The sequence below is a fragment of the Pteropus vampyrus genome, unplaced genomic scaffold (genome assembly GCF_000151845.1).
Source record: "Pteropus vampyrus isolate Shadow unplaced genomic scaffold, Pvam_2.0 Scaffold133, whole genome shotgun sequence".
Classification (NCBI taxonomy): Eukaryota; Metazoa; Chordata; class Mammalia; order Chiroptera; family Pteropodidae; genus Pteropus; species Pteropus vampyrus.
This window is the reverse complement of record NW_011888914.1, coordinates 4880761-4896885: the sequence shown is the minus strand read 5'-3', so window position 1 is coordinate 4896885 and position 16125 is coordinate 4880761. Positions and strand designations below refer to the sequence as shown.

Here is a 16125-nt window from a genome sequence, read left to right as displayed (position 1 = left end):
AAATATATAGACAAAAAATTTGGGGGGATTAATATCATCCCCACATAACTGTTTTCATTTCTGTACCCTTCAGATCTTCTCCATATGCATACATATTTTTAAAAAGTTAAAATCATAACAAACATACCAGTTAAAACTGATTTCTGAGTTAATCTTTTGGTTTAAAATTTCTTTTTACTTCTAAAACCAATTTTTCCCATTTCATGTAATATTTAATTAGTATTAAGCTCATATAAATTTAAACTTCTTTGTCCTATTGTTATTTAAGCATTAAACCATTAAACGGCATTATCAAATACTCTCCCAAAAGCATATTTAGTATTTTCTGTGAATCAACACTTACCTATGATGGTAGAACGCAAATGTCCAACGTGAAATTTTTTGGCAACGTTAGGTGAACTGCAAATAATTGCAAAAGTTATATTTCTGTTCTAAGAACAAGAGTTCTAAAATGAACTAGGTCATGCCTCCACAGTTTAATACAACTGGGGACTAAGGCCTTTGGCAATTTAGGGCAAAGATGAGTAAAAAATTAGAAATTTAGAGCAAAGAAAAATTAGAACTCAAAGAATCATCCTTAGTGAAACTGATACTGTGATTCACGAGGAAGTACTACACACAGAAGTGGCACATTTAGGAAGCAGAAACATTTAAAGATTGATAAAGAAATTCAGAGACATTGTTTTGACACAAGCAATGTTGATTATAGAGAATTAAGTTTAGTGCACCAGTCCACAAACCCTTTATTCTTTTTAAAAATTATTGAGGACCCCAAAGAAATTTTGTTTTATAGGTAATATCTAGCAATATTTATTATATCAGAAATTAAAATAAAGAAATATAGAAATATTTATGCATAAAACTTCCCAGAATAATTAGAAATCTGATCACCACTCCAAATTCTCAGTCAACACCTTTATCACTCCTCTGTATGCTTAAGAAGTTGTAATCAATAATTTAACAATAGCAAAGAGCACTCACTACCTGACAGGCGTGGTTTCATGCATGTTATATGCATTAACTCATTTAATACTCCTAAGAGGTATGAGGTAAGGTATTCTAATCTCTAATTTCACAAATGAAGGAACTAAGACAACGAGGAGTTAAAAAAAAATAATAAAGCAAATGTGGCACTATCCTGATGACTCGTGAATCTGGGTGAGAAGCACATGAGATTTACTTATCGTGTTCTGTGTTTGAAATTTCATAAGTTTTTTCATATCAGAAAGATAAATTAACAAGAAAACCAGAAAAATATATAAGACACTGACTGGTTTTATGAAACCAGACAGTGAAGGACTGTGATTCCTGAGAGGATGAGAACAAAGTGACCCCTAAGACTGCCTTAATAGCAAATTTGTGAGCTAAAGCAGAAAAATCTGTTGCACAAAATGTTTATATTAGAAAAGGTTTCAAATCAATAATCTAATGTTCTCTTTTAAGAAACTAGGAGAGGACCAAAAAGAGCAGAATAAAAGAGAATAATATAAAGTAAAAATCAATAAAAAAGGGAAAAAAGAGGAAATGTTTCTCTCTAATACCATAATTGTAGTGGTGGTGGTTATGTGACCTATACACCTTTGCTAAAACTCATCAAATTATATGTTGAACGACAGTGACCTGTATTGTACTGTATGTAATTAAACCTCAATAAAGCATATTTAAAAAATCAACAGAGAATACTATGAAACAATAAAAATTACAAAACAGCCTTGGATGTTCCAATATTAAAGGAACATAAGATACATTGGTTAGTGAAAATAGCAAGGAGTAGAACGATATCTAATGTGTAAGATTTGTCTATAAATGCACAGAATATCTCTAGGTGGGTAAACGAGAAACTGGTATTGGTAAATGCTGATAAGGAGAGAACCAGGAAACTGGGATGGGGAGAAGACTTTTCACTGAATATCCTTTTGTAATCTTTGATTTTTTTTCAAACTAGGTATATATATATATATATATTTATATATATAAGTATATATATATATAAATATATATTTTAAAAGCTTTCACAGGGTTTTTATATTTTTTTTCTCTACGATTAGAAGAATTGAATCTATCCAAGTCTTCAGTCTTGACAAAATGTTGCTTGAAATCATCAATTTGCCATTCTCTGGCACCATATTTCTACTGGGAAAGGAACACAATGAAATGAAATGGAAAAGACAAATTCAACTCCTTTGGCAACCAAAGCCACAGTGAATGAATTTGGACACCTTATTGGGACTTGTAAAAAATGATTTCATGTAATTTGCTCAATCTTGTAAGAAAAGACACATATTATTGCTCTTATTTTTCGGATAAGAGACCAGGGAAAAAGCTGTCTCATCCAAGATCACCGAATCAGTTACTAACAGTCAGAACTGGTACCCTGATCTTTTGGAGTCTCATTTTCCAATCGGAAGTCCTCAATCTGTTTTGTGAGAACACTTCACATTGGGAACAGTAGCAAGTGGGAGAAGACTGTTGGGGAAAAAGGAAAAGCTACTACTGCTGACTGTGCTCCTCCTGCAGGCTGAATCTGAACAAAGTAGAAGAGGCTGACTTTGCAGAGAGGAGAGAGGTGACAGTAATTACCTTTGAGTTTTACAGCCCATCTATGATGGACAGTCATCTACCCTGGAACTTTATCACACTGCTCCTAAATCTGATAAAATATATGACAACTGACACTATGTACAGGGAGGCAGTCAAGGTTAAGTATTCAGGCTTCAGAGTCAGCTCTATGACCCTGAGCAACTTACTTGACCTGTCATCAACCATCATCATCTCCAGTTTCTTGAACACAGTGATTACATCTCTTGCTTTTTGGGGTAAAGTTGCCTGGTCTATTTAAGATACTACATATTTAAAAAATTATCTTCTTCCACCTCTCTCATTTTCAGAAGAAATTCAAGAATAATATTTTCTATTCATTTTGACCCTAGCCTCCGTCCCCCCACCCCTATCTGTTTGTCTCTACTTTGAAAATACAATGGTAAGTACCACAGCAGCTAGAAAACTTCTAAGGGAGGGAGCAGCGATGCTCTCACAGCAATGCCAAATGGAAAATAACAGAGAGCGAAGATGGCTGCTGGGAAATAGACTTCGCCTTCATCAGCATTCAGATGCTTAAGTTCCAGCCTTCCTTAACTGCTTTAGAAAAAAGCTGAGGGGCAAATACAGAAGCAAATAAACCGACATTCAAAAAGCCTACAGAATACAATTCAAATAGAACAGGTTATTTTTAGACATTTGTAACAAGCATAAACAAATAGGAGCATTATATGGGAAACAAAAATGTAGGAGAAAAGCCAGAGAATCAATGAATAAGGAAGACTGAAGTCTTGGTATTTTGAGTTTGTTTGGGGAGGAAAGATGGTAAAGTGAAATGAGGAAGAAGATATTAGAATTGAGCACTGGTGACAACTTTTCAAACTTTATGAAACTTACAATGGCATTATTTCAAGCACGCATGTATGCATGAAAACAGATTCTACACCACTTCCCTGATGATTTTCCTTTACTGCTGGTTAGGTAATAGCAAGGATTGTGATAGTACGGTACTGACGTGTCTCCCCAGAGAAGAAGGCAATGTGTCCTGCATTAATTTAAAGACATGAATGAAAAGAATTAATGATGGCCACAATCTCTTGTCACTCTTGCCAGTAAGAGATGAAGTCTATTTTCTTTCCCCTGGAATCTGGGCTTATCTTGTGACTTGCTTTGACCAGGAGAATGTGACAGATGTGATGCTGTGCCTATCTCAAGATCATATGTTTTTACCATCTTGGAGTCCTGAGCACCTTTTAAAAGCAATCTGGCTACTCTGCTGCAGAGAATGTGGAGAGAGAGATGCCCGGCCAGCCCTCAGGTGAGCTGCCACACAAATGAGCCACCTGGATTTCTAGCCCCAGTACAATCTCTAGATAAAGAGCTACATAACTGACCACGGGTAAGTAAAAGAACCATTGAACTAAACCATCCCTGATTTCTTGATCTATGGAGTCATGAACATTAAAATGGTTGCTTTAAGACAATAATTGGGAGTTGGCAAACTTTTTCATAAAGAGCCAGATGGTAAATGTTTCAGGCTTGCAGGCTACCTGGTCTCTATCTCAACTATTTAACTCAATTCTACCCAACTACTATTGTAGTATGAATGCAACCACTGTAGACAACATGTAAATGAATGTGCAAGCCTGTGTTTCAATAAAACTTTACTAAAACATACAGCAGACTGGATTTTTCCCATGGGCTGAAGGTTGGCAATCCCTGTATTAAGTTTTGAAGTAGCCTGTTATGCAAGAGAAGATAACTAAAATGACAGGCAACTTTCTTTGTGGGATGGCCTTAGTGTAGCTCCTCTCCGATATAAGGATGACCACATGAAGCCCCTCTCTTCTCTGTGATGCAACAAACATTTGAATGTACTGGGAGTATAAGATTTATTCATAATATCTGATTGCTCTATAAGAACATTAGTTTACTTAGCAATCAGTCCTTATTATAAACAGATGAGTCTTAGAAGATCTGCCTTTTCTAAGAACACAAATGAATGACAGAGAGTACAAATGTAGAATCCATAAAACCCACTCACCTCTGATTACCCAGGTACTAATCATAACTAAGTTGAATTAAGTTATCAACATAAGTTATAATAATGAGTCAAGGAACCTGAAATCATATTTACTATATCAATTTTTTTTTAAACCTCCACAGTAATAGATACTTAAGAAAATAAAAGGCTGTAGTAAGTTCTATCTTTCTAAGTGGGAAAAACAGTTCATTAAGACTCTTCTTCAGCTTTTATGAAGGCAAATTCAGTATCTCTGATAATTTTCATGAGCTGTCAACCTGTCAACTGTTCTCTGAAAGCTTCCTTTTCTTTTTGGGTTACTTTAAAACAGTTCAAATACTAGATGGTTGTACTGATACCATATCAGAAAGTTATTATGAAGACTATTTAGAGGCATATTAAAACTTCAGGATATTTTCTGGTAATTTTTAAAATTATACATTACAAATACTACAAGGCTTTGTTTTCTGGTAATCAAATTACTTTAAAATTTGTAATATGGTAGTAACCATTTATACTGCTATGAGTCTAGTAATATTAAAATAACTCCTAACATTTTCAGCAGTTCATCTAATATGTGTAAAATGTGCATTCTTATTTTTACTTTAGTTTTTCAGATGGTTTTCTATAAAGTATGTTTTAACTAAGTTCATGTGTGAATGATTTAAAAAACTACAGAATAAGGTACAAATGTAGTATATTTGATAAACTGTCTACCAAAGCAAAAAAAAAAAGTTTAGTAAAATGAACTCATTCTTCCAAAAAAGTGTTAAATACTTAATTCAAAAAGAAAACGAGCTCATAATAATCATTAAACTTTTTTTCATTGGAGTCCAAAACTTTTATTCATAGTTTAATGATCAATTCACTGTAAATTTAAGAAAACAATATAATCTCATTGGTTTTCAATTATTCTATGTGTAATTTTGTGAGACCTCAGATGATAATGGTAAAACACTCACCTGCCCAGTCAGCTTGATTAACTAACACATAAGATGAGGACATACTCACCTGAATTCAACCACTATCTTCTTCTGGGAAAGACCAGAGAAAAGCTCACTTTTTAATCCATATTCTGAACCATCTTTGATTACTTGTTGTAGCACGGTCTGAAAAGTAAAGGCTGGGATTTAATCATAGAAAAAAAGCTGCAATTTTCTTAATTACTTTGTTACTGGGAACTAAATGTTACTAATTTGTTCATTCTAATTTATGGAACTGAGAATTTTATAGCACTGTCAGCAGCACCACCACCTTCGCCTATTGCTAATGCTAGTCAGAGCAGTGATAACATGAGTTAATATTTATGGGGGCTCTGGGCCTTTTTATACATCATGCCTATTCCTCCTTCCAGTAACCAACGATGTAGATATTTTATAGGTGAAAAAAACTGAAGTTTAGAGAAATTAAATAACTGCCAAAAGTCCACAGCCAGTAATAACAAAACCAGAAGCAGCATCTAATATTTAACTTCATACTATGTGTCAGGCACTGTTCTGAGCATTTTCTATGTATTAACTCATTTAATCCTTACAATAACCCTCAGAGATAAGTATCATTTTCACAAATGAGGAAATAGAAGCAGAGTGGTTAAGTAACTTTCCCAAGGTTATATGGTTATTAAATCATATAGCAAAAACCTTTTTTACTCCATAGCTTATGTTAACTAGTACATGCTGCTACTGCTTCTGCAATATAATGATTGTAAGAAATGGTAGAAAACAAAAAATTGCAATTCAAATGCCTACTGGCTACATAAGTAAAAAACAAGGAAATTTCACAGAACTTGCCAAGACATTCTAGATTAATTTTTCGTTATTAACACAGAACTACTATATAGTTCATAAAATTCATACTGTTTTTTGCTAACAGTAATGACTGATTCATTCATTTATTTACGAGTTTGAATTTACTGTAATAGACTTTTATTCATTCTTACATTGATTTTCTTTTCAAACTGGATTTTGAGTCCGAAGTATGTAGTTTATGATATGAAGAATTTTACTATCATTAAGAGCTGGCTAAGATGGCCAATTAATGGAAAAGGCAGAGAAGGTAACAGGAAGCGGCAAAGCAATACTTTTAAGAAGCATCTTCACAGGGCTAGGTTCGAGTCTACATGCTTTTGTTATCTTTAAGCCTCACAATCTTAGAGGTGGGCAACACTTCCTGCTGAAGAGCTACAAAAAACTAAGGTTCAGAAACAGTATTTGCCCAAGAACACAGAGAAAATAATATTCTGTTCACTCACACTGTACAATAGAACAGAGAAAGGATTAATAAATATATAGACATTAAGGAGAGTAGTGCCTGCCATACACTAAAGGCCTATTAAATGGTAATTACTCCAAGAATACGGTAACAAGAAGATTGCAAATGGGGAGGTAAACATTAGAGAGAAGAAATTCATATTCAGATAATATTTAAGTTAAGGTATGACCATCTTTTTCACTTTCCATCCCTTTTTATGTCATGGATGGTAGACTTCACAAATGGTAATAGCAATAAGTTAGAATTCTCTTTAATGAATGACTCTCAGTTTGTTGATTTCTCTGGCATAGAGAAACAAAAAAAACAACTTTAATAAAGAACTATCTTATATACACTTCCAAACCTTCCATTAACAATTTAACCCACAGGCTACTGAAGTTTTTTTAATTTCACTGAAAGTGCTCTTCAAATAAAAATTCTAAATGCCAAATCTAACTGAATGCTTATATTGTACTTAATATATTACTTTTATGAATACATTCTTTATGTAAAATTTAAAAATTAAACAATTAAGATAAGGCTAAAGTTTAGAGCTCCTTTTGATCATCTGCCCTAACTCTGGTCCCTTTCTGCCTTCCCCAGCGCTGCCCACTTTTCATGTACCATCTTAGCTGATGATTACTCTCTGCTCCTTGCAACTACTCTCCCTCATTGGTTGTAATTACACCACTTTCTACTGATTTTTGCTTCTCAGTTTCCTTTGCAAGCTCCTCTTCCACTGTCTGCCCGCCACTCCTCACTACACACCTTCCTTGCTTGCTTCTTGCTCCTTACTTTTACACTTCTCCTAGGTCTAAAGTTCTAAGACTTCAACTACTACTTACCTAACAAAATCTCTCCTGTGCCACAGACTGATATGTCCAACTCAGGACTGGGCACCTCTCTCAGACACTTCTAATGAAATATACTTCTCTTCCTTCTACATTCTCCATATCCATAATCTTTATCTCCAGCTAACCAAGTCAGAAACTTAGGAGTTCCTAACATTTATCCTTTCTCCTCCACAATCTCCATGACCTAGCATCTATTAATCACCAACCCCTGCACATGCTAACTCCTAAATATCATTATGGTTATACCCTCTCACCGGGCTTAGACCCTCATCATTTGTCAGCTATGCTGCTACAAAACTACCACCGCGACAAAACAGTAACACATATCTTCTTATATAATATACATCTTTAACCAAGTCTATGTTCCTTCAAAGATTCTTTACTGCTTAAAAGATTCACCAACTTCTGATTTGATTTTTACTTTACAAGCATATCACTTTTACTTTTTTTTTAATTTTGAGAGAACTGATTTCTTAAAAGGCACATTGTAATATCCATAAAAATCATGAGTTAGAAGTATTATTTTTTTAATTTCCAATTTTCAATTAGAGTTGACATTCAACATTATTTTATATTACTTTCAGGTGTACAGCACAGTGGTTAGACATTAATATAATTTACAAAGTGATGCCCCCAATTAGTCTAGTACCCACTTGGCACTATACATAGTTATTAAAATATTGACTATATTCTCTATGCTGTACTTCATCCCCAGCATTAGTTATTTTTCTGCAATAAATATACAGTTTGCTCTTGAGTAATGCATGGGTTAGAGGTGCCAATACCCCATACAGTCAAAAATCCATGAATAGCTTTTGACTCCCCCAAAACTTAACTACTAATAGCCTATTGTTGACTAGAAGCCTTACCGATAACAGAAACAACCAATTAACACATATTTCATATATTTGTATTATATATTGTATTCTTAAAATAAAACTAAAGAAAATATTATTAAATCATAAGGAAAATACATTTACGGTATTGAAAAAATCCACGTGTAAGTGGACACATATTTCAAACCTGCGTTGTTCAATGGTCAATTGTAAAATCATTAAAATGAAATAAATTTCATTAGCATAATACCAAAAGTCATCACATATGCTAGCTGTGGTATACATAATAAATACATCATGGAAAATGATGACAGAGGAAAAAACTGACACTCTTTATGAAGGGCACACGAGGCCTTTCATATTGTATAATTTCATATCCTCTTCCATACCATCCTATGTATGAACCATAACAATCACTTGGTGATTTCAAGACAATGCCATGTTCTTGACTGGCTGTCCTCTGGCCCAAGGCAACCCCTCTGCCTGGAATGTCTGCTTTTGTTACTTCCAAGTACATTCTTCTTTATCGTTATCTCAATTTGAAATTTTCTTCTCTCACCTCAAGATAGATTTGGGAACCTTTTTTCACACTGGATTGCAACTTTATACATGCCTTCATTATACCAGCCATCACATTATCATATCCATCACACATTACATTGATATTTTTTATGCTTTTCTTTTCAATTATAAGATCCTTGAGGGCAGAATCTATGCCATTTTATCTTTAGATTTCAGCAATACAGTTCCTGAAGAAAGTTGTTAACTATAGAATGTCAGTGAGCTAGTAAAGTTCCCTGATATTCCGATAGATGAATAAGCTAGAGCCTATCTATTCATTAATATGTCTAAATGTAAGATGTAAATTTAGTGCATAAAGTTTATAATCAGCAATTAAATCTTTCAAAGGTTTCATTTTTTTGTAATGCTTTAGCAAATTAACAAATATTCCAATTGGCTGTTACTTTTCGTTTGTCTGTCACTATCACTTTTCTTGTGGACGATTTTTGTCATAAATTTCTCTACAGCTCTCAACAAAACTTCTAAGGCAAGCTACCACTGCCTATCTGTTTAGTCAATTCTTTGGTCAATAGTGGAAAAGAACTTAATTATTCATTCTTTCCATGTGTTCATCCAACTGGCACTAATTGTGACTTGAGTGCATCTAATGCCTTCTGGCATAAACTTAATTAGTGAAATAACAAACAGATTTAGAGCCATTTAAATTAGTATCTTTCTTTTTCTTAAGTTTTGGTAGAACATGCAAAGTTGAATTTGGCAAACAAAAAATGCATGTGTGTACTCATGAAATAAAAATGTTAACCTTGTGTATTTCCAAGGTGCACCTAAAAAACAGGATTTTGTTTGCCTTTTTCTTATTTAGTTAAACTCATATTTTCTTTTTTCTTTCTTTCTGTAAACTGAATTAACTATTACTTTAAGTTACAGTTTCTTGTGAAAGTCATCTGCAAGCTACTGACAGGTACAGGTTTGGTACCAAAGGGATAATTCTTCACAATATATGCATTGGTCATATTTTCCAGCTTTGAAATATTTATTATCTAGTCACAGAGATAATAAATTTCACATTTTAGCCTCCTATCTTTGAGGAGGATTTAGATGAAGGCATTTTAAGACACTATTACTGATCCAAACTTAAGCTAACTAATCATTCCCAGTGCTACCAGTGCTAATAATTCAATTGCAATGTGTGAACAGATAATGTTTTATGCAAGGCTAAGTTTATACATGTGTAAGCAATAACAAATTCATAATTCTTTGCTTGAGGAATAAGTTTTAAACAAAGATCATTGGCTACATATCAATCTTGATAACTTTAAGATATAAAAATAAAAAAGTTTTATAATGGTCCTAAGAAGAGTTGAATTTTATTTGATGTGATCTGAAAAATTCATTAGACATGCAAATAAATGCCACTGTCAAGGCCTGAAAATAATGAGGCCAGATGTAGAAGAAATTAGATTTTGAGCAAAAAATAATTATCATTAAAAAATTATAACTTTTAACAAAAGCATATTCAATACCTTTTTCGGACTATCAGTGTTCAATGATGTAGGGTGTGTATCTTTATTGTGCCACTGTGAGCAATCTGTTTGTTCCTTTAACAAAAATCACGCTGAGATTCAGATCCTCAATGGAGGCAGGATTTTCATGTGAGAAAGAGTAGCTGGACCTCAAAGCCCTAACTCTTGTCCCTCCGTTGTCAACTGAGAAGGATTTGGGAATATTTTTAATAAGTGAGCAAGTGGGCATCCTTAAACCAGAGAAAAATCTCGGTTTGTTAATTGTAATAAAGCATGAAAATTCATGGCCATTGAAATTTTAAATTATTAAGTAAATATATGTCTTGCCTTGAAATAAAAACCACATCTCTTTCAGGTAATCTGGTTGAAAAGGCAAACTCCATCTACTATAGCACATTTTCCCATCTCAGGGAAAACAAAAAAATTACAATATTGACGCCTATCAAGTGGCCTAAAGTTTGGGGGGCACTTTGGTAAGTTGCATTTCTACTTCCATAAAAAAAAAAAAAATGACAGCAACTGTAAGAGTCACTTATTTAAAAATGGTAAATTAGATTCACTGGTTTGCTAAATTGACATGAAATATTATCAACAGCCTAGCAGGATGTAGACACTTTTTAACAAGCTCAAAACAAATTTCCTTCTTATCCTTGTGACTGATTTTGGTAACTAATTTACTTTCAAATAAGAGTGAAAAAAAGATAAAAGTTCAAAGATCTAAAGACAAACATAAAACATTAACTCTCCTTCAGTGAGAAACTATAGTTAGATATATTAGTTTTATAGTTATTTTCAAGACTACAGCATTACTAAGCCTGACCAACTCAATGCTGGTATATATCTTTTTTTTTTTTTTAAAGACCAAAGCATGCATTATGATAAAATTGATATGAGACTCTCAATAAAAGGTATCAAAGTACTGCCTATCCAGGATTACGTGTCCTCCATGGTCTCATTCATGTGAGACCCAGTTCCTTTATGCATTTTACCCAACCCCTCCAGGCCATCCTGATTTCTCCATCTTTGATCTTTCTTAAGCTTATTGAACCAATCATCTTTTTTTTTTGTTGTTTTAATATTTATTTTATTAAAAGAAGAAGCTATCTTATGGTTTCTTCTGTATAAATCTTATGCTTCCAACAGATTATAGACTAAGAGAGAGCAGAACCCAGCAGCACCTTTCTGGTATTCAATACAGAATCTATTAACTCATTTGGCAATAGTTACCTCACATCTAGGAACAGGGGATCCAATAGTGAGAAAAACAAACTATCAGTCCTAATGGAAATTACAGTTTAAAGGACAATAGGCATTAATCAAATAAAAAGGATATAAAATAGCAACTATGGTAAATTCTGCAAAGGAGAAATATATAGTGTTATGAGAGCATATATATGCAGGGGTCAGAAAAGCAATGCCCAGGAAATATCAAGATCTGAAGTTAACTTGGGGTGGCACTCCAGGCAGAGGGATCAGAATGTGCAAAGGTTTGGAGGCAAGAGGAGTCACAGTTAAATTTAAAAACTAGAGGGAAACCACTGTAGCTACAGCAGAGAAAATGAGTATAGATGCAAGAGCTGAAATATAACCCATTCTTACCTTTGTTAATAGTTCTCTGTTTATTTTGAAATTTACAGTCCCTCGACCAGTGCTGATTTCACTCACCACTGTATCACATTTTAGCTGAAAAGATAACAAATCAAGTAAAGTAGGTATGTTAAAAAATAGGCCTAATGAGAGTTGTAGTTCTAATACTATCAAATTTTTAACTATCCAAAGGCAGCAGGTGCATTATCTGTCTCAGTCATTGTATCTGGACTTGGGTCTTTAGTCTCTTCAATTCTATTGGGTAAACATGTTTTCTTCTTTTTCTGACTAGAATACTATTCTATATTCCTAGTCCCTTTCTCTTTCTCATTCCCTCATCTCAAAATTTCCATCTAACATAGAAGAAAAAGAGCATCACTTTATCCCCACCCTACAAACCCTGACATGCAATGAACACTTTTCAGCTCACCTACCTTTTTTTTTTTTCAAAAGAGCCACATAACGTGACATTCTGTCGGGGCCTACGTTAAATCACTTGCACCAACACATAAAATGGAAATAATTTAAATACATTGTCTTCAGTGAATATGTCTTAAAATTTTAACTAACTAGATGCTCAAAGCACCTGATATATACCCATGGACTTGTTGTCACTGAAGAGCCTTTAGTTTTCATTTTGAGACTAAATATTACAATTAGGATGATTCCACTCTTGATGTAGTTGCAAATAAAAATGTAGGTTTTTTTAAATCAAATATTGACTCAGCTACTAAAATTCCTTTATCATACTCATTCTTCAAACATCTTTTTCTATGATAGTGACTTTCATTGTTCTAATTCTTTAGTGAGCTCAGACATCCCTTCTGAGTCAAATGTATAACCTTATTAAAAAAAGACCTGCCTTTTCTGATGGTATTACCCTTACAGTTTAAATCTGGTCATTCTCTACAATCCTTTCAATTCCTATTTTAGATACCAAACCTATCAGAGAAATCAGAAGTGAAAGAGGTTTATTAAATCACCTAACCACTTCTTCTCTGCAATCATGATTCTATTTACATCTAATCATTTCTTCTCATATTTTAATGTTCATCTTCTCAGAAACTCATTTTAAAAAGTGCAACCACTGCTCTAATTTCTCAAGCTTGTTCTCCTAAATTCAGAAGTCCATTTGGCTTCAATCTGTAAATTAATTAATACTTCAGACTTCCTGTAAGTAGTTAATCAAAAAATTGAACAATGTCAGATCAAGAGGAATTCTTTATAACTGATTTGGAAAATCAACCTAATCTTATAGTACATGGCTAAAATAATTTTAAATTATATATTCCAAGGTACCTTGAACAAAGATACACTATTAAATTCATTATTAGGGTTGAGATAGTCTGCAAGTAATTCTTTTCTTTAAAATAATAAGTTTATTATAATGTCAAAAAAAGATAACAGGCTAAAGTACCTTCTCTGCCAGTCTTGTGGCTTGGGCTTGAATATCTGGTCTGGAATGGTCATTGCTATTATCCAATAGAGAATCCATAGAAAGCTGAAAATCCGCTACTTCTCTAAAGAGAGATGTTGAAATAAGAAAAAGCAGTTGTTATCCTAAAAACCTTACTAGTGTAACAAAAAAAAAAGACTAATATGGAGTTCTCCACATTGACACAATTTTATCAGGTGTTATGCTTTCAATACATAAAGCCAAAAAAAAAAATTAGAAATATCATCTTATATTTACTTAGAACTTTATCTTTTATCATCTTATAAAATTATTCCTCTTCTACTATTTAATTGTAGGTTTTTATCTCTGTGGGATACAGCAACCACTTTGGAAAAAGTTAAGACTTGGCATGTTAGAAAGTGAGCATGTGAGTGTTCATTACGTTATTCTCTATAAATTTTTCTATGGGTTTGAAATAGTTCAAAGTATAAAAAAATTGTAATTGATATACAAAAAATTTTAATTGATGTATACAAATTGATATACATCTACATAATTACTCTCACTGAACATCTTCTGATCTTTAATAAGGAACCAGAGAATGAGACTCTGTGGGCAAAGTAAATAGGCTGAACCACTGTCTGTCTAGCTCAATGTGACTGACATAAAAGGACATATTTTAGAGGAGCACAAGCGACTTTGTTCTTATCACACTTGAAATTTAGACATATACCAAAATAGTCCTGTGTGACTTTCATTCTATACATTAAAGACCACAATGACCATTAAAAATTTTCCTGAGCTTTTAATCTATTATCCAGCAGTCTAGAGTGGATTATATTTACCAACCCAAACTCATCTACTGACATTTGTACCTCCCTTGTAACTCAGTAAAAGTGTGATAATAATTATACCTACTTCAAAGTGTAGCTGAGAAATTAAGTTCTGGGTAAATAATACTAATTCTAGCTCTGATGTTAAATAAAAATGTTAAATACCACCAGTTCTGGGCCCTGGGAATTATTCTGTCTGTACTTCTTCATATACTGGCTTGTTTGGCAAACTTTTTTTTCCTAAGACTGTTCTCTAATGACTATATGACATTCCAATTTTCTAAAGATTAACTTTAATTGTGAAAACTCATGTAAGCTTTGAATGCATTTATTTTTTCTTACCAAAGGACTCTGATAGCTTAATCAAGTTTTTGTGCCAATAATGTGGGAAACTGGGATTAGTTTAGCAAAATGAGAATAATAGGACTAACACACAAACACAAAGATACTTAAAAATGAAAAGAATTTAAAATAAGATCCATGACAATATTAATTGAAATTATACAGATCTGAATATAAACCAAAGATATTTGACATTTGGCTAGGATACATTATAAAAGGTTTAATATGACCATAAACCCATAGGATGGCTCTTAAAACATCTAAGAAACACAAAGAGGTTACATTATTTTCTATAGATAGTTTTTAAAAATTATGAATAGTAGGAAGTATCTATAATTTTATTCTAGACATGATAAACTAGTTCAATTGAATTTAAAAATGTTACTGTCTCAACAGAATCACAAAACTTCCAATTAGTTTAGTGATAGAAAGACAAATTAAAAAATTACCCATTTAGTCTATTAATAATGACTTACAATAATATATTAAACTAGGAATATTTAAAACATGAATTCTAAAATTATGTGAAGGGTTATTGCCAGTAATAAAGACCCAAAAGAGAAGTAAATGCTTTAGGGTAGTGGGTGGGGGGAAACAACCAGATTTGACTTATTTCCCAGTTTTCCTTTTTTGGGAACTTTATATACCCACAAGGAACTTTTGCTTTATTTAAACAGGTAATTCTTGAATGTCAATTATGTAAAAAATCAGAACTGAAAACATTCTAAATATCTATCAACAAGGGAGAATGAGAATATTACTTAGCCAATGTTAAAAAGTGATATTTACATGAAAAGAATGACGTCAAGGGAAAAGAGTTAAAAAATTATACATACAGTATTTTTATAGCTGTTTTTTAAAGGCTGCAAGACATATTCCAAGAGACAATGTAAAAATACACCAACTTGCTAACATAAGTTGTCTCACTGCAGTAAGATTAAAGAGAATTTGTCTTATTCTTCTGTATTTTCCTGAGTTTCCTTAAGATTATCTGTTTTGCTTTTGTGATAGAAAAATTAAGAAAAACCTTAAAAGACATAACATCTTGACTATGAAAAGCAGTAGCTGTCAAAATAATCCATTGTGAAGGAGAGTAGGTAGAAATATAGATGAAACAAAACTGACTATGTGTCAATAATAATGAATGATGGCTCGGAGGGGTCATGAAACTATTTCCTCTACTTTAATATTATTTAATTTAAAAAAAAGTTAAAAAGCAATAGCTCCTTTCCCACTATGTCTGAGGAGCTGTTGTTGTGGTGTTAGAGTGAAATCTCTAGACCTGAATAGTACTGGCAAGTAATAAAACTATTAATCCTCTCTACTTTGATCAGTATTAAATAGGAATTCTACCGTAGCTGAAACTATAATTGAATTAGGAGACCTGAGCAAATTGATTCACATCACATTAAATAAACAAC

The 16125-nt window shown here is 32.9% G+C and overlaps 2 protein-coding genes across 2 annotated transcripts in view; one reads left to right on the top strand and one right to left on the bottom strand.

The window, feature by feature from the left end:
• SLC35A1 (solute carrier family 35 member A1) overlaps positions 1-3429 on the top strand; it is a 58530-nt gene extending 55101 nt beyond the window's left edge. The window contains exon 9 of the transcript XR_002782113.1: positions 2061-3429. The gene's annotated coding sequence lies outside the window, so the exon portion shown is untranslated. The remainder of the gene's footprint in view (positions 1-2060) is intronic.
• The window catches only part of RARS2 (arginyl-tRNA synthetase 2, mitochondrial), a 68889-nt gene that overhangs the window by 25788 nt on the left and 26976 nt on the right, over positions 1-16125 (bottom strand). Inside the window, exons 3-6 of the mRNA XM_011367377.2 lie at positions 13551-13653; positions 12146-12229; positions 5573-5670; positions 344-399 (exon numbers count right to left, since the gene is read on the bottom strand). Coding sequence (XP_011365679.1) covers positions 344-399; positions 5573-5670; positions 12146-12229; positions 13551-13653 — 341 coding nt within the window. The remainder of the gene's footprint in view (positions 1-343; positions 400-5572; positions 5671-12145; positions 12230-13550; positions 13654-16125) is intronic.